General features: G+C 44.2%; 2 protein-coding genes across 2 annotated transcripts in view; both read right to left on the reverse strand.

The window, feature by feature from the left end:
• Positions 1-4,549: 4,549 nt before the first annotated feature.
• Positions 4,550-9,246, reverse strand: KBTBD7 (kelch repeat and BTB domain containing 7). The gene has a single exon (XM_036300263.1). The coding sequence runs from the start codon at positions 8,903-8,905 to the stop codon at positions 6,866-6,868; it is 2,040 nt and encodes a 679-aa protein (XP_036156156.1). The 5' UTR covers positions 8,906-9,246; the 3' UTR covers positions 4,550-6,865.
• A 6,232-nt stretch (positions 9,247-15,478) lies between these two features.
• Positions 15,479-27,849, reverse strand: part of MTRF1 (mitochondrial translation release factor 1) — an 86,106-nt gene continuing 73,735 nt past the window's right edge. The window contains exon 12 of the mRNA XM_036296727.1: positions 15,479-15,550. Coding sequence (XP_036152620.1) covers positions 15,494-15,550 — 57 coding nt within the window. The 3' untranslated portion in view covers positions 15,479-15,493. The remainder of the gene's footprint in view (positions 15,551-27,849) is intronic.

Here is a 27,849-nt window from a genome sequence, read left to right on the forward strand (position 1 = left end):
AGCAAGCGAGGCTCAGTCAGGGCAGCCTTCGCTCATGGGTGCTGGCACCCAAACTGCATATTCCTTCTCTACAGTTGCCCCGACTATCCCACTGTTTCACTGAGAGGATGAAATTCCTCTCCGCCTCTGGGTTCTTGATCTTAAATGCTGACCGAAGGCACCTCAGTGAGGGCCGCCCACGCCCACCAGGTGTGTCTGTCTGCACCTGCTCCTGCCTCAGCACCTGCATTAAACCCCCAGAGGTGATCTCGTAGCTGCACTGGCCACCGTGGGAACAGGGCATCACCACTCCGCCCTCTCACTGTCATCTCACAGGTGCCCACCTTCAGCACCCAGGACACCCAGACACTCTCCAAAGAACGTGAGCGCATCAGAGGGGATGTGTGCACATCCTGTGGGGGTGTTAGGCATGCTGGGTTGATGGAAGTGCGGTGGAGAGGCGGGGGAACTTGTGCACGCCTTGGTTTGCAACTGTTGCAGGCGCAGGAGGGTGACAGTGTGCTGGGGGATGTTCGCACACCAGGGGGGGATGTGCACACCGGAGGCCTCTGGCTTTGCAGATCTGCAAACCCCCGTGGTGCGGCCAGGAGGACGTCAGTCTGGCCCGCCATGGTGGCTGTCCCTGAGATCCTGCACCTTCTGGGCCAGGAGGCGGATCTTGCGCAGCCACTCCTGGGCGCTGATGGCCTGCAGGCTCTACTTCAGCTCAGCCTGCAGGCTCCGCTTGGCACCTCACAGCTGTCACCACTGCCATGTGGGGAGTACAGGCCGCCCTCCACTGGCCTGCCTCCCCTGTCCAGAGGCTCTCTGCGCTGCTCACCTGCCCAGAGTGACTGGGGCTGGGCGGAAGCCAGGCATCCTGCCCTGCCCAACCCCGGCTGATCTGCCCCTGTGCGAGCTGCCCCCCTGCCGGGAAGGGTCACGGATCCGGGTCCCAGGACTCGGACAGCCTCAAGCACTGCCCCTCGTCCAGCAGGGTCACAGATTTGGGTCCTGGACTGCGGACAGCCTTGCCCACTGCCACCCGCCTTCAGTATGCAAATTAACTGCCATCTTGTTGCTTCATGGTGGGGGTCCCCACTGGGGTGCCTGGCCAGCCTGGAAGAGGGTATGATGGCTGTTTGCAGTTGGTCACACCCCCTTCAGGGTGGGGGTCCCCACTGGGGTGCCTGGCCAGTCTGGGTGAGGGGCTGAGGGCCGTTTTCAGGCTGGCGGGTGACTGAAGCTCCCATCCCCTCCTTTTTTTCTTTTTTCTTTTTTTATTCTGGGATTTATTTACCTTCTATGGCTGTCACTGGAGCTGAGAGCCAGCCTTAGCTCTGAGGTTCGGCTCCAGCTCTGAGACTTCGACTGCTGAAAGCGGGTTTCTAGGGTTTGTTTAGCTTCTATATTAGCAACATTGTTTCTTAGAGCTGCAGCTCAGAGGCCGGCAGCGGCAGGCAGGGAACCTTGGCTTCCTCCTTCACTGGAGCAAGCAAGCCTCCTGTTCACTTTAGTTGCCTGGCCGCAGGCCGCCATCTTGGTTGGCAGTTAATTTGCATATTGCCCTGATTAGCCAATGGGAAGCATGTTGGAGGTACGGTTAATTACCATGTTTGTCTATTATTAGATAGGATTCTCGGGCCTTACCAAATTCTCAACTTAAAAATTAGCCTACTATATTTGGTCGAACCTTTAATTAACTCACCCCTAATGCTTGCCAGAGCCAGACCGAATGATTTGAGGGCTTACATGGCCCGAGGGCCAGGTGTTCCCCACCCCCACTTATAGCTTGTTAAGTGTTTTGTGCGGGTTTGCTTAAAACTCTTTCTGTATAAATCAGTTCATTAGGTTTTTGCTTGGGGTAGAGCCCTGCAACCCTTCTTCCTGTCAAAATTCTCCTACCAAGAGGGTGTTCTACTGGTCTAGCTCAGCATGAATAGGAGATAGCAAACAACTTTGCTGCTGTGGACAAAAGGGGCCACATGCTAAGCTGACAAGCTCAGGAAAGGTCTACATGGCTATCTTGCAGACTCAGAGACCTAAAGTAACCACAAAGGATAGTCTGAAATTAAACTTTAACTAAAAGCAGTTATGGTGGGTAGTCACCTCTTAGGCTGGTATCTTCAATGACAAGGTCAACATTTACCTTAACTGAGCTGTCTTTTTGCATCTATAATAATATACCCTTTGAAATGTCTAGGTAATTTCCCTTTTTCCAGACGCCTTGGGGCACAATCTAATGTGCTGGGCGCCAGGACAGATACCACAGATTACTTCATTATCATGTTAATTGTTCCTGCACCCACCTAAGTATGTGTCCATCATTTTACTTTTTATCCAATCCCAGGGTTCCCTCCCACCCCCCTCCGCTTTGCTTTCTCCCGCCTCTCTAGTCTATCACCAATGGATTTCATGTAACCCACCTTCTTTCCTTTCCTTTGATTGCAATGTATAAATACAAATGTAACCCGCCAATCTCCGGAGCATTATCTCAATTCTTAGAGGTTCTGCTTTCTGGCATATGTCGACAGTTTGCTTCAAATAAACTCACAAAATTCTTTATAGGTTTCAATGGTTTTTATGTTAACACTGCTCATCTGTCTGCTTTGATTTAGTACACTGGCTTAGCACACCGATTTTCAACCAGTGTGCCGTGGCACACTTGTATGCCAAAAGAATTTTTAAAACATGCAATACCTGACTAGTCAGGGGCACTGACCTCTTTTCCCTTAGATCAGTAGTTCTCAACCTTCCTAATGCCACAACCCTTTAATACAGTTCCTCATGTTGTAGTGACCCCCAACCATAAAATTATTTTCGTTGCTACTTCATAACTAATTTTGCTACTGTTATGAATCGTAATGTAAATATCTGATATGCAGGATGTATTTTCATTGTTACAAATTGAACATAATTAAAGCATAGTGATTAATCACAAAAACAACATGTAATTATACAACATGTGTTTTCCGATGGTCTTAGGCAACCCCTGTGAAAGGGTCATTCGACCCCCAAAGGGGTCACGACCCACAGGTTGCGAACCACTGCCTTAGACTATCAAATAAAAAAAATGACAACAGCCACACAATAGCCACCCAGTGTGAATAAAAAAATTATACCTATTTTTTGTTAGATCGGCAAAAAATATATATTTTTGGTGTGCTGCAGAATCTCAGTAATTACTTTATGTATGCCATGAGGTAAAAAAGGTTGAAAATTGCTGGCTTAGCACAATGTTTGATAGAATATTACTGATCAGAAAACATGGATGTCACATCTGTAGAAAGAAAAAACATAGTAATTTAATTTCCAAAGTGTACCTTGGTTTTTGTTTAAGTAAAAATAAGAATCTGTATTGATTTTTCACTTGGCTGTTCTGATTTTTAAGGATGAACTATAGGCTATGTGTTTTCTGTACTGATGTGGCACTTATTTAATACTTTTGTACGGTGCATAAAATTTTAAAAGAAGATATGGTTACAAGCAGCTAAAATTGCTTTGGAAGTGAGAATATAAGTTGTGATTGATGACTTGTTAAAATGATAATATTTTTGATAGATTGGGTTAAATAAAATAGGTTATTAAAGTAAAAAAATAAAAAAGCTACAGGAGATATCTGATGAGGACAGAGGCAAAGTAAAACAGCTAAGAAGCATGCAACATAAAATGCTTCCAAGAGTTCATATCTAAAGCAGATTATAGAGATCTCCATATCACACTTCAGGACTACAAAGGCAAGTAAGCTTTAGCCCTGGCCAGTGTGACTCAGTTGGTTGAGCATCATTCCATACACCAAAGCATCATCAGTTCAATTCCTGGTCAGGACACATGCCCGGGTTGCGGGTTGGTTCAATCTCTGGTTGGGATACATGCAGGAGGCAACCAATTGATGCTTCTCTCTAACATCAATGTTTCTCTCTCTCTAAATCAATAAAAATATATATTTTTAAAAAGAACAAAGACAAGTAAACTTTCTTTTAAAGTTCAGGGGACCGACATATTGCTGCAAACTTTTTACACTTCCAATTTATTAATATTAAAACAAATTTGTACTGAAATGAGGAAAAAAACATAAAACACAATGAATAAGTTATAAATTAAAATTATAATTAAATAATTTCAGGCAAACACTGGTCCCTAGTTTAATGAGCAGTCAGTAGTAAACTACAACTTAAATTTAATCCTAAACTCAAATTAAACACATTATTTGCAAAAAAAAAACCCCAAGTTATTTGCTAAAATAAGTCTTTTTACCCTTTTGAAAACACCAAAGCCACTTATTGTTTGAATTTTTAAAGTATTGAAATAATTAGGATTCTCTAAGGTTTTCAGACTAGAGGCACACAGATATAAAAAAAATTAAGATCATTCTAAATGTTAGAAATAGTAGTCCTGAAAATGACATTGAGCATTTGTTTAAAAATGTGCCAATTAATTATAAAACTGAGGTAAAGGCGCTTTTCTGTCAGGAAGGGATTTCAACACTGCTAGTTGTGTCACACAATGCATAAGTAAGAGTTTCACACATTTAGCAGGAACTCTAAATTAAGAGATCAGATAGCCTGGATTCTAGTGCCAGTTTTATTTGCAACTAATCATGTACAAATCACTTATCTTTAAAATAATGATTAACATCTATTCTCTAATTAACAAACATCACAAAACCAAAATCCTTCCCAAGGAAACCTCTTTGTAAACCAATACATTACTACTAATTAGCTTATACCTAACTTAAAGGTTGAGAATGACAACTTAAGAGAATGTGTCTTATCGATTGCAGACCTTAATTCTGTAGATGGATTATATGGTTGGGATAAGCACTGTCCTATTTCAAGTTTACAAGACAAAGTTAAGCCAAAAAAGTTGGCCAAAAAAATAACACTATAGTGAAATCACTTTCTGCTTCAAAGCAGTGCTTACACACATCCGTTATCATTGGAACAAGTTAGCCTTAGGCCACTAAATCATGTTGCTTTATTTTACTTGAAATAATGTTAAGCAGGAATGTTTTGTGGACTCATCAAATGGCCAATCAAAACGACTAAGAAGAAGAAAAAAAAAGACTAAGTATGTTATTTTGTTTTTATCGTTTTTCTCTCCTTCTCTTTTTTTCATTCAAAATTCAATTCCCCATCCCAGAGCACACTCCTCAGTACTCTGTCAGGGTATAAGAAATGTTAGCATTTGGTCACTAGAGAATTAACAAAGAAAGGGAATTAGTATGTTATTGAACAAAAATTCAAGATAATTCTTAGTGGGTATAAAAAAATTGACAGACCATAGGCATCTGTATATGTACACCATTTACCATGTATTATGAAAATCATATGTATGTACAGATGCTCTTAAAAGGTAAGCACTTATATTTTCTTGTATTAGCAATGTCAATTTTGTGCAATTTAGTTTCTATTTCTGGATTTTCCCTTACACATCATGGTGATACAAAAATAAATAAATAAATAAATATGAAAAACAAAAATCCAAGACTGGAGTGTTGGTTCACTGAAAAATACAGAACAGACATAAATACCCTAATAAAATAACCATATATATCATTGCTTAGGGAAATATTTTCGAGGAAATATACTTTCACTATTGGCCCCAAATGCCATCATCCACTTATATTCTTTAACTGTTAACTTTTAATATAAAAATACCTTCAAGCTGATAATCATTTATAGTAACTTACAAAACTGACAGAATATTTCAACACTACACAAAACAGTTCTATATACAGCTTAAAGTTTTAAAGTTCTCTGCTGGCCCTTGATTTTATAATTGGACACAGTAATTACTGATCTCAATAAAATACTGTTTTTAGCTTATACATATTTTTAAAACCAGTATTACTTCACAAAACAGTAAATAATAAACCATTTCCTGCTGAAGAATCCTCTAAGACAAACACCAAAACTATACAGCCAAAATATTTTAGGAGAGCATATAAACTTTTTAAGACAAGGCATGACCAATGGATAAAAAGTACATTACCCAATGATTTGTCCAGTGAAAAGGATTGTTTCTCTGATTCAATGAACATGTATCAGGTTATATATGAAAAATATGAATTTATAAATCACCTATTTTTTTAATTTTTTGTTTAAAAGGGTGTTTAAATAATTGGTGACACTACAAGAATGATGTTTTTTAAAATAAAAAATGGTCACATTTAGCAAAAATACATTTTACATTTCAAAATTAGAAGCTAAATTTCTCTTAAAACAATGAAATCATGATTTATTTTTTTTACTTTCAGTGAGTTCTTCCATTCTGCACTATGATCAAAATGAAAGCACTATTCAGTAAGCTTTCTATGTTCATTTTTTTCCTTTGCAAAAGGGAAGAAAACCAACACAAATTTAACAAACTATATTAACTTAGAATACTAAAGACTACTTTAAAATTTGTTAAATCTATTACTTTCATTATTCTGAAGGAAAAATATAAACTTTCAAAAGCCTATGAAGTTGCTAGTCCAATTTTCTATTCTAAAAATTAAAAAGTTAAACTTCTTGTGGCAGGCACTAAATAGAATTAAAAAGTTAACAGAAGACTTTATTAGATAACCAAAATATAAACAGTGCAACTAATTAAAACAATCCACTGGTGCAATGAATAGTTGAACAATGAAAAAAAACACCAAGCATTCTAATGAATTATATAGCTCATTTTCTGCATATTTTAATCTCGACTTTTAACATAGCAAATTATTATATAGGTTGATTTCATGGACTGTTTAAATTTTGTAACGTAAGTAATTCAAACATTAGCCTTTCTAAACCAAATCTGCGGTCCTAGTCAATTTTGTTTTTCAGGAAAAGGAAAGTGTATTTTTTAAAGATAGATTACATAGCAGTAGAAACATCTTAGTGTCTCAAAATATTTACAAAGAACCCTGATGATCCTGTGCACTTCGCTGAGATTCAACCTGTACCCAGACTTCATCATCAGAAAAAGAACTTGAACTTCCTGACTCAGAGTCCAGCTCACTGAATCCATCCAAGTCCCAATCATTACTAGATTCACTCCGTGCATCATCTTCCTCAGTAATGAAACTCTGACCAGGTTCAAGGCAAGAAGGATAAACGCGAGCACAGAGGCAAATAAATCCAGAGTCAAACTGCAGAAGACCTAACATGGTACCTATATTAATCCACTGGTCTTCCCTGGCATCATATTCATACACAGTCACCCGGTTTTTTTTCCATTGTGGGGTGGTAGAAGTGATGAGGAGCAACTTCTGGCCATGACTGACAATCTGATAGTTGTGGATCTCTGAGAACAAAGGAATATTACTAATCCTCCGCCATTCTCCCCTAGCTGGATTATAGACCTTCATGACTGGGATGTCACAGATACAATAGATCTCATCATTGAAGACACAGGCTTCCTGAAAGTCACTACGTTTAAGAGAAGCACAGTTCAACCACATATTGTGGCTAGGATCATAGCAGAGCATGCGCTTACTGTTCACAGCATAAAGGTAGTTCTGAACCACTATTAGTTCGAAGGAATAGAAGGAGTGGGGTACAGGAGCCACCAGTGCCCACTGGTTCCTCTGAACACTGTAGCATTCCACTTCCTTCAATTTAATCCCAGTAACAGGGTCTCGCCCACCCAAGATGTAAATGTAGCCATTGAGGTAGGCCACATCCATGCCCTCACGACAGAGCAAGCGATCTGCAAGTTGTTGCCAACTATTCTGGGCAGGTTTATACACCCAGAGGTGTTTCCTGGGCTGGGCAGCTAGATAGATGTCATGGTCTGGAGAGACACAGACAGCTGAGGAGGTGATAGTTTTAGTGTGAGCCAAGCTGGCCAAAGGTGAAGGCATTGTGTAAATGTCCCCCGAGTATGGGTCATAGCAGAGAAAAGGATCTCGGGGATGTCCAAAAAAGATCACCATCTCCTTGGCACACATACCCAGCCTCTGGGGTGGATTTTCTGCTGTGGATGCAATAGAGCTGCTGCCGCCGTCTGGCTTTGGCACCACAGACTTGTACATCATGTCGCCATATCGCATCTGCAGAGCCCCTTCAATAAGGTCCAGACAGTACTTCTTCACAGTGGTGTTGGTTAGCAGCCCTTTCAGGTAATCCTGATCTTCATCAGCGAAGTGTGTCCAGCGGACACACTTGAAGACTTCCGCAGCGCTGGGACCCCGCTCCTTGGGAGCCGCCTCCAACCACTGCATGGCAACGTGACACACTGTCCGCTCACTCTCGATGTCTAGACTATCCAGGCGCAGGACAGCCAGCAGCTGGGCCAGGGTCAGATCTGCCAGAGTCTCCTCCTGAACTGAGCCCATGCGACTGAGCTGCTTGAAGTTGTGGGCTATGAAGGACTGGGCCTGCGAGCGCAGCTTGTGATGGTCGAAGGCATCAGCGAACTTGAGGATGGCGGTGCAGTTAGCCAGGTCCAGGCGGCGGGCTAGGAAGGAGGCACAGGCTTCCCGCACGTACTCGAGCTGCAACATGTCAGAGGCCGCGTAAAGGCGCTGCACGTTGGCCTCACTCAGCGACACGCGACCGGTGTAGCAGTATTCGACCAGCACCTCAAAGGACTCGGCATCCACGTCATGCATGGTCACGTTCGCCTGCTGGCTCTCGTACATGCCGCCGGTGAACATGCTCTTGAAGTAGGGGCAGGCGGCAGCCAGCACGTTCCGGTTGCAGGAGAAAAGGCGGCCCGTGCCAGGCCCACTGCCAGGCGTCACCACCTCGATGGTCACATCACACAGCAGCCGAGAGTCATAGAAGGACTTGAGCTGAGCCAGCAGGGCTGCAGAGTGGGCCGCGTCCTTCAGCTCCTCCGGGCCCGTGAAGAAGGCCGACACGGACGGTTTGGAAATCCTCTTGGGCCGCCTCCCACCGCGGGGACTGGCGAGGCGGCGGGAGCGCGGGGCGTCTTCCCGGGACTGCATGGTGGAGATGGCGGCGGGCGCTGAGGGCGAGAGCGGCCGGGCTCCGGCTTCTCCCCACCCGGCTATCGCGGGCGCAACAACGGCGTCCCCGAGTACTCGGAGCTGCGGGGGCCGCGCCTCTTTGCCTCCGCCCTGCGCCGCGGTGCTGCCTCCCTTTATCGCGTAGGGAGCGCCTGACTCACCGGATTCCAGCGGATTCCACGCCTCCCTCCACCTCCGCTCGCCGTCACGGCACCAGCCGTTGACACCAAGAGCCGCCACCGCCGCGCTGGCAGGACCGGCAGAGTCTCTGAACTGCGACTCCCAGGTGGCCTTTCGCACCTCGAGGCACGCCGGGCCCTCCGAACCCACGGGCGTACGGGTGAGCGGTAGTCGCGTTGCATGTTGGGAGTAGTAGTTTGAGGAATAACGCGAGGTTTCTCGGGTCAGACTGGCTAACGGAATTAGAAAAGCGGTAATTCTTCCGAATTTGATGGTTTAGCTTTGGCTTTGAAACCAAGAATACAAGCCCCCATTTTAATATGCATTTCTTTCAGAGAATTTTTCCCTCTTTGTAAAATAGGGATAATATTCATAGGATTGTATTTGGATGGAATGAGTCAAATTGCATAGGATATATAGGAAGCGTCAATAAATGTTTGATTAGAACAGAAATTGTTAGCTTTCCTTTTAGAACTTTTGAAAACTGAGACATCCCCCTAATTTGAAACCATGAACAATTTTGTAAAGGAAGTCCGGCTTTTCATGTTGCTTCTTTTGAAAGGTTGTGATGGGTATTACAATAGTTTCTATAAGAAACGCTATGCATAGGCTCATTAAGATGTCTTAGACAAAAATGCAGTTCTGGAAAACAGCACTTATAGATGACCTCAAATATGCAAATCAGGAATATAAATAGATGAGCTAATATCTCACCAAATCAACACTTAATCTCTTATGAAGCAAGATTATTTTCATAGCCTCTTTTTTTCATTTATCAATATAATTTCTATTTTTCTGAACTAAAATGCTTCCTTTATTAAGTATAACATTTTCGTAGATTTTAAAAATATCATTCTTTTTAAAAAAATATTTATTGAAAGTATTACATATGTCCCCTTTTTTCTCCCCATTGACCTCTTCTAGCCCGCCCCTCCCACACCCCAGGCCTTTACCACCCTATTGTCAGTGTCCATGGGTTATGCACGGTTATTTACATAGCCTCTTAATTTGAGTGTTTTCAAGTTCTCAAATACTATTCCTTTTCCTTTCTAACATTCAGTTGAACATTCTGGAACTATTTTTTTTTTATTTTTATTAAAAACAAAAGTTTTAATGAGTTTAAACAAGTTTTCTTAAAAATATATTTTATTGATCTTTTACAGAGAGGGAGAGGGATAGAGGGTTAGAAACATCGAAACATCGATGAGACAGAAACATCGATCAGCAGCTCCTGCACACCCCCTACTGGGGATGTGCCCGCAACCAAGGTACATGCCCTTGACTGGAATCCAACCTGGGACCCTTCAGTCTGCAGGCCGATGCTCTACCAGCTGTGGGTAAACTACGGCCCGCAGGCCGGATCCGGCCCGTTTGAAATGAATAAAACTAAAAAAAAAAAAAAAAAAAAGACCGTACCCTTTTATGTAATGATGTTTACTTTGAATTTCTATTAGTTCACACAAACACTCCATCCATGCATCCATGCTTTTGTTCCGGCCCTCCGGTCCAGTTTAAGAACCCATTGTGGCCCTCCAGTCAAAAAGTTTGCCCACCCCTGCTTCTAGCCACTCAGCCAAACCGGTCAGGGCTAAACAAGTTTTTAACGAGAGTTTTAAATTAAAATATTTTAACAAACAGACCTTGTATTGTACAAAAGCACAAGATCCTCATAGCTCAGAATATTCATACATGACCTGACATTTCTTTTTTTGCTTTTAATTAAATTTATATAGTAGAGCTGATGCTATACAAAAGTACGTGTGTGCGCGCGCACACACGCGCACACATAGGCACGTGAGAATTATCTGTTAGTTGAATTTCCAAAATCAAATACTTAGAGGCTTTTTCTAAATTAGGGAATTTTCATTTAAAAACCATTCTGCTCCTGCTGCTAGTTTTCGATGTGTTACCATTACCTAATGAATTAAATCTTTAGCATTACACAAATAGGTGGAGCAGGAGAATAATTCTCAAATTGTTTTTCTCTCTTTTCCTATTAGCTGAAGTAGGTCTACTGGAAATCCCCCAGGAAAGAGACATTAAACTAAGTGGGTCTTTGGGTTCCATTAGATACTCCAGAATTAAGTTATTAGTAACACTGATTGCTTTCTCACCTACACTAAATACCAGCCAGGGTCTTAGGATTAATAGAATATTCATCAGCTTAATGCTGATGTACCAAAATGAGATTCATTCTCTTAACTTCATTTGTCCTTGGGTGTGGTTGGCAAATGGCACTAAATGGATTTCTGCTATCTGTCTCCTTGAGTAGGGTGGCAAGCTATTTACCCTCTGGGTTCGGGAGAAGTGCGTTCATTCTTAAGTGTCCTTGGTTTAGGGAAGATAGGATTTACTAGATGACTGCGAACTGCTTAGCATCTAGATTTTTCTAGAAGGCTATAAACAACTGTTTAACTACTTGTCTCAGTTTCACGATTCTGCTTTTTCTGGCTTACTGGCCTGTCTCATCCCCCCTTCAGAGACTTCTATCCATTAAAACTTTTAGGAGATGATGAGGGAGGAAGATCTGTCTTCAGTAACTGTATCCTGCTGACAAGGTCTGTGGTCCCTTGCCCCTTATAAGGCATGGAAGTCTCTTTCTGCCTGATCTAAGGGGATGAAATCAGAGACTGGAATAGAGAGGCTGTTAGATTTTCCAAAGTAAGATAGTCTGGAATCCCCAAAGCATTATCATCTCAGTAGGGAATTGTATCATTCTAGAGATGGTTCCATATATTACTGACTCAATTATTTAGTCCTGAACATAAGTCAGTTTAGTTAAATTGTTGAGTCTTATTTCAGGAGGCAGTAATGCAGATGGGCTTTCAAAGTGAGACCTATTGTGTTAACAAGCAATAAGGTATTTAATAAGGCGTACGTCTATGAAAATAGAAGAAAAAAACAAAGGTTAAGAATTACAGCAAAGTATAAACTGGTTTCTGAGTCTGTAAAATTGTCAGTCAAGGAGGCTTAGAGTTTCTTTTGCTGGAACAAAAGTAAGCAGTGACAATTTAACAGATTTTTTAAATTTGTGGTTTAAATATTTCTGGTGATGACATCAGATGTTCAGATAAATTCCATATGGTTGGCATTGCATTAGTAGTTCTTAATAATTTCAAGTCAAAGAACGGGAGAAAAATAAAACATTAGGTTGGAGGGTTGAAGACAACTCGGAGAATTCAGAAATTAATTCAGCTTACAGATAAAAAACAACATTTTGAACTTTGAACACAATTAACTGCACTAGAGTCCAATAAACATAATCAGGCATTGTGATTTTTATTGAAACACATTTTCTTCTGAAATTATTGTCATTTTCATTAAAGAGACTGTATTAACTCCAGTTTTAATTTTACCTAATTATTTGCATAAATATAACATGAATAGTAATTGACTATATAGGCTCTTTTAAATCTGCTTTGCTGTGATTTCACTTAATAGAATCTTTAAATCAAGCTTCAATCAGCCCCTCAGGGCATGGAAGCCAAGCCACACAGTTGCCATCTGGCTTTGCCTGCAATACCTTTAAGTTTGGGTGGATTTTTCAAGTTCTTGAGGTCCCCAAATGTCTTAAGGTTCTTTTGTGTGTGTGCGCCATTTTTAAGGAAAGCAATCTTCGTACCTTACTTGGAAAGACTGCCATGAACCATGTGAATAAAAGTTATCAGGCTATTTGCCTAAAGGGCTTTTATTGGCTTTAAAGTCCATTTTTATTTTTTAATGTTTTTTTGAGTGACATCCAGAGTCCAGGCATGTCTCTTTTGATTATGACATTCTAGTCAGAGACTTGGTTAATAAAACCACAATTGGAACCTGGTTTTATGTGTCCTATTATAAAGAAAACAGATTCTTATTGTATTTATATAAATGAATATATTGTCATGAAAATAATAGTTACTCATTAAAGAGTTACCAAATTATGGAGGGATTAGGTAGAGAGAAAAATATAAATGCTTCAATATTGTTTATGAGGATATAATGTACCAAATTATTCTAGGGGGGAACAAGTTTTCTTATATCTGGAAAACAAAAAGATTTTTAAAAATATGTTTTTATTGATTTTAGAGAGAGAGGAAAGAGAGGGAGAGAAAGATAGAAACATCAATGAGAAAAACATTGATCAGCTGCCTCCTGCATGGCCCTTAGGGTCTGAGCCCAAAACTTGGGCTTGTGCTCTAACTGGGAATCAAACCAGTGATTTTAAAAAATCAGCAATATTTTGAGCAAAGTCATTAGAATAATAAGTATTCTCAATTGATTCAGTCCCATATGACAAATTTTTATTTTATTTTATTAAATCTTTATTGTTCAGATTATTACATTTGTTCCTCTTTTTTCCCCCCCATAACTCCCCTCCACCCAGTTCCCACCCCACCCTCCTCCCTCACGCCCCACCCACTGTCCTCATCCATAGGTGCACGATTTTTGTCCAGTCTCTTCCCGAATCCCCCACCCTCCTTTCCCCACCAAGAATAGTCAGTCCACTCCCTTTCTATGCCCCTGATTCTATTATATTCACCAGTTCATTCTGTTCATCAGATTATTCACTTGATTTTCAGATTCACTTGTTGATAGATATGTATTTGTTGTTCATAATTTGTATCTTTACCTTTTTCTTCTTCTTCCTCTTCTTAAAGGATACCTTTCAGCATTTCATATAATCCTGGTTTGGTGGTAATGAACTCCTTTAGCTTTTCCTTATCTGTGAAGCTCTTTATCTGACCTTCAATTCTGATAATAGCTTTGCTGGGTAAAGTAATCTTGGTTGTAGGTTCTTGGCATTCAGCACTTTGAATATTTCTTGCCATTCCCTTCTGGCCTGCAAGGTTTCTGTTGAGAAATCAGCTGACAGTCGTATGGGTACGCCCTTGTAGGTAACTGAGTTTCTTTCTCTTGCTGCTTTTAAGATTCTCTCTTTGTCTTTTGCTCTTGGCGTTTTAATTATGATGTGTCTTGGTGTGGTCCTCTTTGGATTCCTTTTGTTTGGGGTTCTCTGTGCTTCCTGGACTTGTAAGTCTATTTCTTTCACCAGGAAGTTTTCTGTCATTATTTCTTCAAATAGGTTTTCTTTCACCAGGTTCTCTGTGCTTCCTGGACTTGTAAGTCTATTTCTTTCACCAGGAAGTTTTCTGTCATTATTTCTTCAAATAGGTTTTCAATATCTTGCTCTCTCTCATCTTCTGGCACCCTTATAATTCGGATGTTGGTACGCTTGGAGCTATCCCAGAGGCTCCTTACACTATCTTCGTATTTTCGGATTCTTTTTCATTTTGCTTTTCCTGTTGGGTGTTTTTTGCTTCTTCGTATTTCAAATCTTCACTTGAATCTTGCGATCCTCTGGTCTGCTGTTGGGAGTCTGTATAATATTCTTTATTTCAGTCAGTGTATGCTTAATTTCTAGTTGGTCCTTTATCACAACATCGAGGGTCTCGTTAGATTTCTTGTACATCTCATTAAGTTTATCGGCAGTCTCTAGAAGACTCTTGAAAGACCTCAAAAGTGTGGTTTTGAATTTTATATCCAGCAGTGTGCTTTCCTCCATTTCTGTCATTTGTGTCCTGTTTCTTTGTCTCGGCATTTTTTATCCTTTGCTGTGTCGATAGAGTGGCTTTCTGTGCTAAGTGTCCCAATTACCTGAGGTAGACCCTCTTGGTGCACCCCCTTGTGGTCTTTGTACACAGTCTTGTTGTAGTTAAGCCTTGATTGTTGTAGGTAACACTGGGAGGGATTTGACCTCCAGGCCAATTGGCTGTGAGAATCAGCTGTGTCTGCAGTGGGAGAACTTCTGTCCTGGATCTCTAGGGTGGCGCTAATCTAGCCTCTGCCTGAGGCTATCCAGCAAATGCCTCTGTGCAAGGCTTGGGCGGGGCTGGGCAGGGTGGGTCCCGGGGGATCAACAGGGCGGGCCGAGTGAGCAGTTATGTCTGCTCTCAGTCCCGTCCCCAGAGGCTCTGCCTCTCAGTGTCCCAGCAACTGCTGCCAGTACCTCGGAGAGAAAGCTGCCCTGGAGTTCCGACCGATGCCATACAGTCCTGCTTCTCCCGTATGAGTCTGGGTCCCTAGAGACTCGCCCAGAACTGGAGCTCAGAGCCTGAGACTCCCTCCAGATTGAAACAGACAACTGCACCCTCAGCCGCCAGCCCGCTCCGCACGCACCTCCGCACCTCTGTATTTTACTTCAGCACCGCACCTCCTCTGAGTCTCGGTATGCTTTTCTCTTTCTTTCTAGTTGTATAATTTCCCCTCAGCCAGCCTTCCTGTGGTTCTAGGTGATGTCCCGTCTTTTAGTTGTATTTTTGAAGTGGTTGTGTGAGGCAGCAATCTCCGGTGTTTACCTATGCCGCCATCTTGGTTTCATCCCATATGACAAATTTTTGTTTGTCCTGATTATTCACTAGTATTTCCATGAATCCAGTTATTCCTTAGAGTTCCATAAATCTTTATCTATTTGAAAGAGATGACTTGCTTAGAAATCTGTAATTTAGAATCAAGAGTCCTTTTCATAAATTTTTCCAAAGATGTAACATATTTGTAAATGTATCAGAGTAAAATAATGACTGTCTATAAATGACAAAACTTAAAACAGTGTGGTTATAGACTTGATTATAATGTAATTGATAAAAAAAACACCTGTTTTTTTTGTAAGATGTAATATTCCAAGATAACAAATTTTTGGTAAATAATAATTATTATGAAATGACATAAAAGAATAATACAAAGTTTACATTTTTAGTTTCAAAACACAATCCTATATAATAAAGAGGTAATATGCAAATCTACCCTCATGCTGTAATGCTGTCACAAGATGGCTGACCTGCCCAGCCCCTCCCCCAGCCCCACCCCTGATTAGCCTTGCCCACCCCAATTGAGGGTGGGGGTGGCTAGCCTACCCCCCCAACCCCCCACTGCCCCTCACCAAGGCCAGCCATGCCGCCATGTTTTCCCAGGGCTGGGGGTACCCCAGGCAGGCTGCAGGCACGGTGTTGGCTGTCCCTGGCCTAGAGAGTCCAGAAAACCTCAGCAGTGACCAAAGACCAAGACCAAGTGGAAAGGTCCCTGCCGGTGCTTATGGCTCAGAGTGCCAGGAGGAGGTGGAGTGTCTTGAACCTGCAATCCTGGCATCTGCACACCAAGCCTTGGGGCACACCATGCTGGTGGGGCCTGTGGGTGAAAGGGGGAGAGCAGGGAGCTGGGGTGCGGAGCTGTGGTGCGGAGCCTAGAGTCTTCAGGAGCAGCCCGCCTGCCAAGGTTGCTGTGACCTGCACACTCGGGCTTGGTCAAAGCCCCTGGTCAGCTCTGCAGCTTGCCTTCCAGGTGTGGCTAGCCCTGAGCCAGCTGGCATTGTGCTCAGAGAAGCAGCTGTCACTGGGCTCAGTAACATAAGAGAAATCAAAGAGCGGAGAGTAAATATCCTCCCAGCCCCTTCCTACACCCCCGGGCAAGGAGGGCTGGGGGTGGGGGTAATGGAAAATGGCTGCTACTTTGCATTTTATAATGAAAAGACTCCTACTATGTAGAGAGAGCTGATTCGTTTCCAACAACACCTGGCGTGTTCCCTGCTCCAGCCCTGAAGCCTGATAGCACCTAGTAAAGATGTGACTGCACAGCCATGTTGGCCTGGCTTCTGGAATGTTGGGAGCAAGTTTGAGCTGCATTGACTAAAAACAAAAAGTAAAGATTGAAAAACACCTCTTTGTACTCAAAGGACACTATAAAATGCAGATTACAGCATCTGATTTTGTCTTCTGTGTTGATTTTGAGGCAGAGCGCAAATAGGTTTATGGGAAAAGCAGGAGAAAACAAAGGGAAAGGGGGAGGATTCTGCCATCCACAGCATTGAACGTTGCTTTTTGGTGTTTGTTTGCTTTTTTGTTATTTTTCCTTCTGTTCTTCAAGTCAGTATATGTCATTAAACCACTTTATGGTGTTAGGTAATGAACTAATGCTTCCTCTATTAAGAGCAAGCAGCAGTGCCTTTCATATGAGTCACATACATTTAATCCAGGGGTCCTCAAACTACGGCCCACAGGCCACATGCAAATACAAATATTGTATTTGTTCCCGCAACCAAGGAGCATGCCCTTGACTGGAATCCAACCTGGGACCCTTCAGTCAGCAGGCTGACGCTCTATCCACTGAGCCAAACCAGTCAGGGCAATGCTTTCATTTTCTTTGGATAAATACCCACTAGAATTTCTGGGTCATATAGTATAAAACAAGGTATAACTTTTCTTTCTTTCTTTCTTTCCTTCCTTCCCTCCCTCCCTCCCTCCCTCCCTCCCTCCCTTCCTTCCTTCCTGTTAATCCTCATCCACTCTGCCTGCCTGCCTGATTGCCCCTAACTGCTTACTTGGGGGTGGGGCCCTCCCAGCAAGGGGCCATCTGCCTACTTGATTGCCCCTAACCACTTGCCTGCCTACCTGATCACCCCTAACCGCTGGTCTGCCTGATCACCCCTAACACTCTGCCTGCTTGCCTGATTGCCCCTAACTGCCTCTACCTCACCCCCATCACCATGGCTTTGTCCGGGAGGATGTCCGGATAGTCGTCCGGAAGACGACTGTTCTAATTAGCATATTACCCTTTTATTAGTATAGATATTTAGAAGTGATAATCATACCATTTCTATCTATTCTATTTATTAGAGAATCAATAAATACAGTCCATGTTCAAGGGGAGGAGATTATACAATGAATGAGTGCCAGGAACAGGGATCCCCAGGGTCATCTCAGAAGCTGCCTAGCAGAATGAGGAACCGAATGTTTATATGATCCCAAAGTGTTACCGTAAAGATTGCATAATAATTTATTAAAGAAAACATGTACCATTACAATGGAGAGATTTGAGCTAACAAACTTAGCATCACAAACAGTGGAACTACCAAATATAATACAATATAAATTTTACATCACCTTTGAAGTAGTTTTGTCAAATATGTTTAATCTAGCTTTAATTAATCTTTAGACTTAATTTTATATTACATTGAGGAGATGGATGAAAGTTATCAAGAGCATGAAGCAGCCAGACAAATCCAGAATGTAGGCCATTCCCTAAAACCACCTTGTGGGACTCTTCAAAAGTTCAATGTCATATGGGAAAAAAGTTGAGGGATTAATCCAAAAACTAAATCAATACAACCAAAATGTGTGATCTTGGTTGGATCCTGGACTGGTCAAAACTAACAAACAAAAACAGCTAAAAAAAAGACATTTTGGGGATAATGAAAGAAATATGTAATAGCTATTGGAACATATTATACAATTACAATATTATTATACAACTACAGGCCTGAAATTCGTGCACAGGAAGGATCCCTAGAATTGGCTGGTGATCAGGGCTGATGGGGCATTCTGGCTGCCGGCTGGGGCCTTCCTTCATTCTGTGCTGCCCCCTGGTGGTTAGTGCACATCATAATGAGTGAGCGAACTCCCGAGGAGACACTTTGTATATTATACTTTTATATAGATTTGTTGCCTAGGATAGGAAACCCCTGACAGCTAACAAAGTACAATATTTCTACAATAATGATGACGATGATGTTTAAAATTGCAAGTGCCTGGTTTGTGACAGCTGGAGTTGTAAACATTGTATAAATAACTCATTTTAGTGGATAGTATTACTGAACACTGGGCACTTGGCTTCCTTTCCCTAATCCACCCAACCCTGACGACACTAATGGGAGGTAGGCCATGTCTATAAAGAAATAATTTACTTTGATGATGGTGGATAAAGGTTCTGAACAATGAGCTACCCTCATCAAAGAATGGTAATGGTAACCCAACAAAAAAAGGTACCTTTATTTACCTACCTACCCATGCGTGGGTATGGTCCCAGGCCGGCCCCGCCCCTCTGCTGCCACCCACCCCTGGTTTTCCAGGAGTCAAGCGAAGGGAGGCTGAATGCAGGGAAATTTTCAAAAGTCCAGGGGAGTCCAGACTGTTGTTAAGCTGAACCTCACCCATGGTGTACTCCTTTGTGGGCTGCAGCGCCTGCCCACCCATCTGCCTTACCTGTGGATGCAGTTTCCATGGCAATGGGCAGTGGCTGGGTGGGGTTCAAGCCCAGTTCCTGGGCGCCGTTTCCCTGGCCCCCGCGCCCAACCTCTGGCTGGACTCCCCCACCTGCAGCACCAGCCTTGCCCCTTTTGGTGTCACCGCTTCCTCGTCCTGGTCACCAAACCACTGGGACCTGGGGCTGGCCAGCGGCAGCAGGTCTTTTTGGGGATTGGGTGGCACAACCATGGCTGGCAGTACCCGGGCGCAGCAACGGTGGCTGGGAGGATGGAGGTGCGGTAGCTGGACCGGCCAGCGTTCCCTGCTGCTGCCCCTGCTGGGACTCGGAACTTGGAAGGCTGTGGTATATGTGCTGCTGCCGCCACTGCCACCACAACTCCGGCCCTGCCTGCCATGCTCCCTGCTTCAGCTCCTCCTCCTGTTGGGGGCTGATCAGGGGTCGGGCTAGCCGGGGGGTTTGGGTGGCGATTGGGGCCCGGATCAGGCTGGTTGGCTGCCACAGTGCACATCAAAGCCACTGGTCGTTCAGGTCATTCCACTGTAATGGTCACTGGGCTTTTATATAGATAGATTAGGTATAATGGAGTCAATTTGTAGGATAATGTCCTTATTCTTAGGATATGCTGAAATATTTTGGAGTAGAGCTACAAGGTCTGCAACTAACTTTTAAACAGTGTTTAACAATCACTGTGTGTTTATATGTGTGCATGTGTGTGTGCTTATATATATACTAGAGGCCCGGTACACAAAAATTTGTGCACTCGGGGGGAAGGGGGGGTCCCTCAGCCTGGCCTGTGCCCTCTCGCAGTCTGGGACCCCTCGGGAGATAACAACCTGCTGGCTTAGGCCTGCTCCCAGGTGGCAGAGGGCAGGCCCAATCCCTAGGTGCAGCCCCTGGTTGGGCTCAGAGCAGGGCCAATTGGGGAGTTGGGGCGCCGCCCCCTGTCATGCACAGAGCAGGGCGGATCGGGAGGTTGTGATGCCACCCTCAGTCATGCTCAGGGTAGGGCCGATTGGGGGGTTGGGGCACCGCCCCCTGTCACACTCAAGGCAGGGTCGATGGGGAGGTTGCGATGCCACCCCCTGTCACGCACAGAGCAGGGCGGATCATGGGGTTGGGGCACCGCCCTCTATCACCCACAGAGCAGGGCCGATCAGGGGGTTGGGACACCACCATTCTCACACTCAGGGCAGGGCCGATGGGGAGGTTATGGCTCTACCCCATCATACACAGAGCAGGGCCCGTGGGAGGGGTGGGGGTTGTGGCACCGCCCTCTATCACCCACAGAGCAGGGCCGATCAGGGGGTTGGGGCACCGCCACTCTCACACTCAGGGCAGGGCCGATGGGGAGGTTATGGCTCTACCCTGTCACACACAGAGCAGGGCCCGTGGGAGGGTGGGGGGTGGTTCGGGCGCAGCACCCTGTCACACACAGAGCAGGACCGATCAGGGGGTTGGGGCGACGCACCCTGTCACACAGAGCTACTGGGCGATCAGAGGTTGGGGAGCTCCTCCGTATCAGGCACAGAGCAGGGCTGATCAGGATGTTGGGGCGCCTTCCCCTGTCATGAACAGAGCAGGGCGGATAGGGAGGTTGTGGCCCCACCCCCTGTCACACACAGAGCCGCAGGGCGATCAGGGGGTTTGGGCGCTGCCCCCTGTCACGCTGATCCCGGTGCCGGGAGGCCTCTCGGCTCTGCTGATCCCGGTGCTGGGAGGCATATTACCCTTTTACTATATAGGATAGAGGCCAGGTGCATGGGTGGGGCTGGCTGGTTTGCCCTGAAGGGTGTCCTGGATCAGGGTGGGGGTCCCCACTGGGGTGCCTGGCCAGCCTGGGTGAGGGGATGATGGCTGTTTGCTGCTGGTCACACACCCTTCGGGGTCGGGGTCCCCAGTGGGGTGCCTGGCCAGCCTGGGTGAGGGGATGATGGCTGTTTGCAGCTGGTCACACACCCTTCAGGGTTGGGGTCCCCACTGGGGTGCCTGGCCAGCTTGGGTGAGGGGCTGAGGGCTGTTTGCAGCTGGTCACACACCCTTCAGGGTGGGGGTCCCCACTGGGGTGCCTGGCCAGTCTGGGTGAGGGGCTGAGAGCTGTTTTCAGGCTGGCGGGTGACGGAAGCTCCCAACCGCTCCTTTTTTTCTTTTTTGTTTTAAATTCTGGGCCAGCTTTAGCTCTGAGGCTCCAGCTCTTAGGCCTCTGCTGCTAAAAGTAGGTAATCGAAACAATGTATAACTCCAGCTCTGACTCCAGCTCTGAGATCCCAGCTCGCTGAAAGCTGGTTTCTGGGGGTTTTTCTTTAGCTTCTATATTTGTTAAAATGTTTCAAACTGCAGGCTCAGAGGCCTGCAAGGCAGGCGGGGAACATTGGTTTCCTCTGTCACTGAAGCAAGCAAGCCTCATGTTAGTTTCAAGCTGCCTGGCTGCAGGCCGCCATCTTGGCTGACAGTTAATTTGCATACCTCCTTGATTAGCCAATGGGAAGGGTAGCAGTCGTACGCCAATTACCATGTTTTCTTTTATTAGATTAGATGCACAGAGAAAGAAAAAACAAATGTGGAAAAATGTTAATAATAGTTGAATCTAGAGTACATAGTATTTATTAAACTGTTTCTTAAAGTTATTTTTAAAACTTTTCTGTGTGCTTGAAGTTTTTTAAAATAAAAAATTGGGGCAAAATTTCTCTTTCATCTTTATCTCCAAATAATTCCACTGGTCATTTTTTTAAAGTATATTTTTTTAATTGATTTTAGGGTAGAAGGGAGAAGGAGAGAGATAGAAACATCAGTGTTGAGAGAGAATCATTGATCAGCTGCCTCCTGATTACTCCCTACTGGGGATCGAGCCCAAAACCCAGGCATGTGCCCTGACTGTGACCTCCTAGTTCATAGGTTGATGCTGAACTACTGAGTGATGATGGCTGGGCCCCACTGGTCTTAAGACTCTATTTTAGGTAATCTTTCCTGCATATAGTTTCTCTCTGAGGAATGTCTAAAATAATAACCCCTCTCTTTTTTACTCAAGAAAAAAGAAACTTCCTGAGAACAATTACTAAATAGAGAAGTTTTACCCACAGTTTCACTTCCTGTGGTTTCAGTTACTCAAGTCAACCTTGACTTGAAAATATTACATAAAAATTCCAGAAATAAGAAATTAATATGTTTTATATTGTTCTGAGTAGCATGATGAAATCTTGACTTATCCTACTCAGTCATGCCCAGGATGTGAATCATACCCTTGTCTAGTGTCTCCATGCTGTACATGATGGCCAACCACTTAGTCACTTAGCCATCCAGGTTATCAAATAGACTGTTAAGATATTGAAGTGATTTATGTTCAAGTAACCCTTATAGTAGCCTAATTCTACATCACAATGCCTACATTATTCACCTCACTTTGTCTCATTGTATCATCTCACATCACCACAAGAAGGGTGAGTACGATATTTTCAGAAATCACTTTCACATAACTTTTATTATCCTATCTAATAAAAGACAAAAGGGGTAATTAACTGTACCTCTGCTACGCTTCCCATTGGCTAATCAGCACCATATGCAAATTAACCGCCATCCAAGATGGCGGTTAATTTGCATATACTAGCTGGAAGCGTAGCAAGGCAGGCTGCCGAAAACAAGCTGGGCGGCGGAAGCGGGAACAAACAACCCAGGCCAGGCAGCTGAGGGAGGCAGGAACGAAACAAGCCGGACATCCCCCTAGGGGTCCCAGACTGAGAGAGAGCACAGGCCGGGCTGAGGGACCTCCCCCTCCCCGAGTGCACAAATTGTTGTGCACCGGGCCTCTAGTATTTCTATATATAAAAGGCTAAGCGACCGTCCAACTGACTGACTGATAGCTATGACATGCAATGACCACCAGGGGGTAGACGCTCTGACTGGTAGCTATGACGTGCACTGACCACGTGCACTGACGTGCACAGGCAGATGCTCAATGCAGGAACTGCCAAGCTGCAGTGACCTGGCAGCGGCATTTCTCAGGTGACGCACTCCGGAACCAGAGAGGAGGGAGCCCGATACCGGGGTGCCTCACCCAAGAACTGCCCTCTCACAATCTGGGATCCCTCAGGGGATGTCAGAGAGCCACTTTCAGCCAGATCCCCGCAGGCCAGACTGAGGGACCCCACATGCTGGAGAGACCCCACTCACGCTGCAGATGCCTTTGGAGCTGTGGTACCGCCCCAGGTGTGGCCAACTGGGGAGGGACCATGGGAGGTTGGCTCCAGGGTGTGTCCGCCCTGTCTTGCCCAGTCCCGCCCCGCTGGCCACCGTCTAATTATAGTGGTGCCTTGATTTATGAGTGTCCCGACTAACGAGTTTTTCGAGATACGAGCTGTCTCTCGGCCGATTTTTTGCTTTGAGTTGTGAGCTAAAATTCGGGTTACGAGCCAGCTTCAGATACCCCACCGCTAGTTGGCACAGCGAATGTCACAGTGAATGCCACAACATCAGCCCAGCATCACGTGTCTCACTCATTCACTTTAAGCGGTTAGCTCTTAGTTGAAGCATCAGTGTTGTGCTCGCATTTGTGCTTGCAGTTATTTTGTAAAACTTCGTTTTTTCAACCATGGATCTGAAGAAATAAGTGCAAAGGACAGTGCTGAGAAGAAGAAGCGGATGATGTGCATTGAATAAAAGAAAGAAATTATTGAAAAACATGACCAAGGTGTGCATGTAATCGACTTGGCGAAGCAGTACGAGCATAGCACTTTCATGATCTGCACCATACCGAAGCAGAAGAAGTCGATACAGGTTACAACTCCAGCCAAGGGCATTAAAATAATTTCTAAACAGCGGACATCTATCCATAAAAATATGGAAAAGCTGCTAATGGTGTGGTTAACGGAGAAGCAGCTCACAGGAGATACCGTGACAAAGGCTATAATCTGCGAGAAGGCACAAGCTATTTATGCTGATTTGCTGTAGCAGACCCCAGGCACTTCAATGGACGAGGCACTGGGCGAGCCGTTTAAAGCCAGTCGGGGCTGGTTTAAAAATTTTAAAAAGAGGACCGGCATTCACTCCGTTGTCAGGCATGGTGAGGCAGCGAGCGCGGATATAAAGGCAGGTGAGGATTACCTCAAAACGTTTGCTGAAATTATAGCAGCAGAAGGATACATCCCCCAGCAAGTCTTCAACTGTGACGAGACAGGACTCTTCTGGAAGAAGATGCCAAGGAGAACTTATATAACGGCAGAAGAGAAGAGGATGCCAGGCCACAAACCCATGAAGGATAGGCTAACCCTCGCACTGTGTGCCAATGCAAGCGGCGACTGCAAGATTAAGCTGCTGCTCGTTTATCATTCGGAAAACCCCAGAGCCTTTAAGTCACATAAGATTCTGAAAGAAAAACTGCAGGTTATGTGGAGGGCAAACCTGAGGGCGTGGGTCACCAGGCAGATCTTTGTGAAGTGGGTGAATTTGGTCTTTGGTCCTGATGTTAAGAAATATCTCCAGGAAAATAACCTACCCCTGCAAGCTCTTCTTGTTCTGGACAATGCACCTGCTCACCCACCTAACCTTGAAGATGACATCCTCGAAGAGTTCAAGTCTATAAAGGTTTTCTACCTTCCACCTAACACCACCCCTATTCTGCAGCCAATGGACCAGCAGGTGATTTCTAATTTCAAGAAGCTCTTCACCAAGCACCTGTTCCGCCACTGCTTTGAGGTGACGGAGAGCACAAACCTCACCCTTCGAGAGTTCTGGAAGGACCACTATAACATCGTGATATGCCTCAGAATTATCGATATGGCCTGGCAGGGTGTTACAAAGAGGACCTTGACTTCTGCGTGAAGAAGCTGTGGCCTGAGGTAGTGTCTGAAACGGATTTTGAAAGACTGGAACCTGCAGCGGCAGTGGTGGAGGAGATTGTATCCCTCGGCAAGTCCATGGGCCTGGACATGGATGAAGGTGACATCAACGAGCTCATCGAGGAGCACTCCGAGGAACTGACAACGCAGGAGCTAAAGGAGCTACAGACGCAGCAGCACACGGAGGTTTTGCAGGAAATAAATGACACGGAGGAGGAGGAGGAGGAGGTTATCTCTGTGAGTGAGATAAAGGAAATGTTGGGAATGTGGGAGAAACTTTCAGACTTTATTCAAAAGAAACACCCAGAAAAAATTGCAACTAGGCGTGCGATGGAGCTATTTAATGACACTTGCCTAACTCATTTCAGAAATATTCTGAAAGGGAGGATGAAACAGATCTCATTGGACAGGTTTTTATCGAAAACTCCTGTAGATGAAAGTGATGAAAGCGTGGTGAAAAGGGCAAAAATCAGCAAATAAGATTCAGTTATTCAGTTATTCAGTTCAGCCTTTCTCCTCCAACTCCATCAGCATCTTTAAGTCGTTTGATCTCCAAGGTAAATGCTGCCCATTAAACTTAATAAAACAAGTTTATTGCACTACATCCTATTGTTCAGTATTGTGTTTTTATACAATATTCGTTATTTTTAAATACATTTTTCTTATTTAAAAACATTTAACAAAACAATTGCAGTGTTTTTTGGGTGTCCGGAGTGAATTAATGGCATTTCAATTCATTGTAATGGTGAAAATTGATTTGACATACGAGTAATTTGAGTTAAGAGCTCTGTCACGGAACGAATTAAACTTGTAAGTCAAGACACCACTGTAATTTCCTTTCAATGTGCACACATTCGTGCACCAGGACACCAGTACTGTTATAGTTGTCCTATTTTACTATATTACTAGAGGCCCGGTGCATGAGATTCATGCGTTTGTAGGGGGCATGGCCTGCAGGGATCGGCCCGCTGTGGGAGGGCTGCTCATCCTGGTCGGCCAAGTGGCTCTGGACTCGCCCTCTGGGCTGCGGACCCACCCTCTGAGCAGCTGCTCATCCTGGTCAGCCGAGCGGCGCTCCCACCATGGGAGTACACTGACCACCAGGTGGAAGCTCCTGCGTTGAGCGTCTGCCCCCCTGTGGTCAGTCATAGCAACTGGTCAACTGGTCGTTCTGCCGTTTGGTTGCTGGGCTTTTATTATATAGGATTGTTGTTAATGTCTTACTATACGTAAATTTATAAATTAAACTTTATCATAGGTATGTAGGTATAGGAAAACACATAGTATATACAGTAAGTCCTCACTAAACATCATTGATATGTTCTTGAAAACTTCAAGTTGAAACGACAGCATCTGATAAAGCCATTTTACCACAGGCTAATTGATATAAACAAGAGTTAAGTTCCTACAGCATATTTCTGGTCACAAACACATCACCAAACTTCTAAATAAAGACCCAAAACACTTCTAATATTAAACACTGAAATAAATATGAACTATACATACATTTAAGAAAGATTAATAAAAAAGTGAGATCATTATTTTCTAGCCTGCTTATTCCAGTTCAGGGACACAGGAGGCCAGAGCCTATTCCAGTAGCTCAGGGCAAAAGGCAGGCATTCGCCCTGTACAGGACAGGCCACCTTCCCATTGCAGAGTGCACTCATACCCACATCCACTCAGACTGGAACAATTTAGATGCCAGTTCACCTCAAGTGCATCTCTTTGGGATGTGGGAGAAAACCGGAGTACCCAGAGAAAGTCCACGTAGCCCTGGAAGAATGTGCAATGACAGAGGTAGAAGGAAGACACAAATTCCCTGTGCAGCCTGCACCAAGACCACAATTGTCAAAGAAAAAGATGACCATCTTCAAAAAACAATACACCTGAATGAGGACACATTAACAAAAACATTATAATATACTGTAACGGACAGCTTGAAGTTCTGACAACTGAGAATATAATGCTAAACTCCAAATGAAGAATGAAAAACAAAACAGAGAAAGACTGGAAGTAGAAGTTGAATCATACTGGTCTAGATTGGCTATTGCTATAGGATAATGAGCAATGTCAGACATCAAAAAGACACCTACAACTTGCTAAACAGAAAAAGATGAATGGTTTTGTTTATGGGACAAAATGAAGGCCTAACCTAAAATATAGTAACGATCTGCTTCACCCCCACCCCGGACCCAGAGAGGAGGGAAGAGTGAGGAGGGAGCCCGATACCTCATGGAACTGGCCATGGGGTAGGTTGCTGCTGGGGCACTGTTGGCCTCAAATCTGCTTCACCTGCACCCGGGAACCACAGATTGGTTTCGGCCTGGTCCCCGCAGGCCAGGCCAAGGGACCCCACCAGTATACGAATCTGTGCACCGGGCCTCTAGTATAACAATGAGATTCTTTCTCAACAACTTTCTAAAGCAGAAAAAAGTAAATTCAATAGCTTAGAAATTGAACTTCATCACACAAGAGATGCTCTCAGAGAAAGGACTTTGGTTTTAGAAGGTGTAGAAAGAGACCTAAGGCAAACACCATGTCAAAAGAAGGCAAATGAACACGTGTATCAAAAGGAACAAGGTAAAGTGAATAAAGACATTGGAAAGCAGGAATCCTTACAGGAGAGGCGATCTCACCTACTAATTGAAAATACGTTGCTTTTGCAACACCTGGATCATGCTCACAACAAAGCTGATGGAAAGGAAAGACAGTAATTAATATTCAAAATCAGTTTAGGAACATCGTAAAAATATTAAAGTCAAAAGTGAAAAGCAAGGTCTTATGCTTGTGAGAATTATGAGAATCAACCTGTAATCTTTTTTGTCAAAGGAGGATATCCCTTAGCTTAAGAGCAGTCATTCTGAGCCCTAGCCAGTTTGGCTCAGTGCATAGAGCCCAGCC

The sequence above is a fragment of the Myotis myotis genome, unplaced genomic scaffold (assembly GCF_014108235.1).
Source record: "Myotis myotis isolate mMyoMyo1 unplaced genomic scaffold, mMyoMyo1.p scaffold_m19_p_3, whole genome shotgun sequence".
NCBI lineage: Eukaryota > Metazoa > Chordata > Mammalia > Chiroptera > Vespertilionidae > Myotis > Myotis myotis.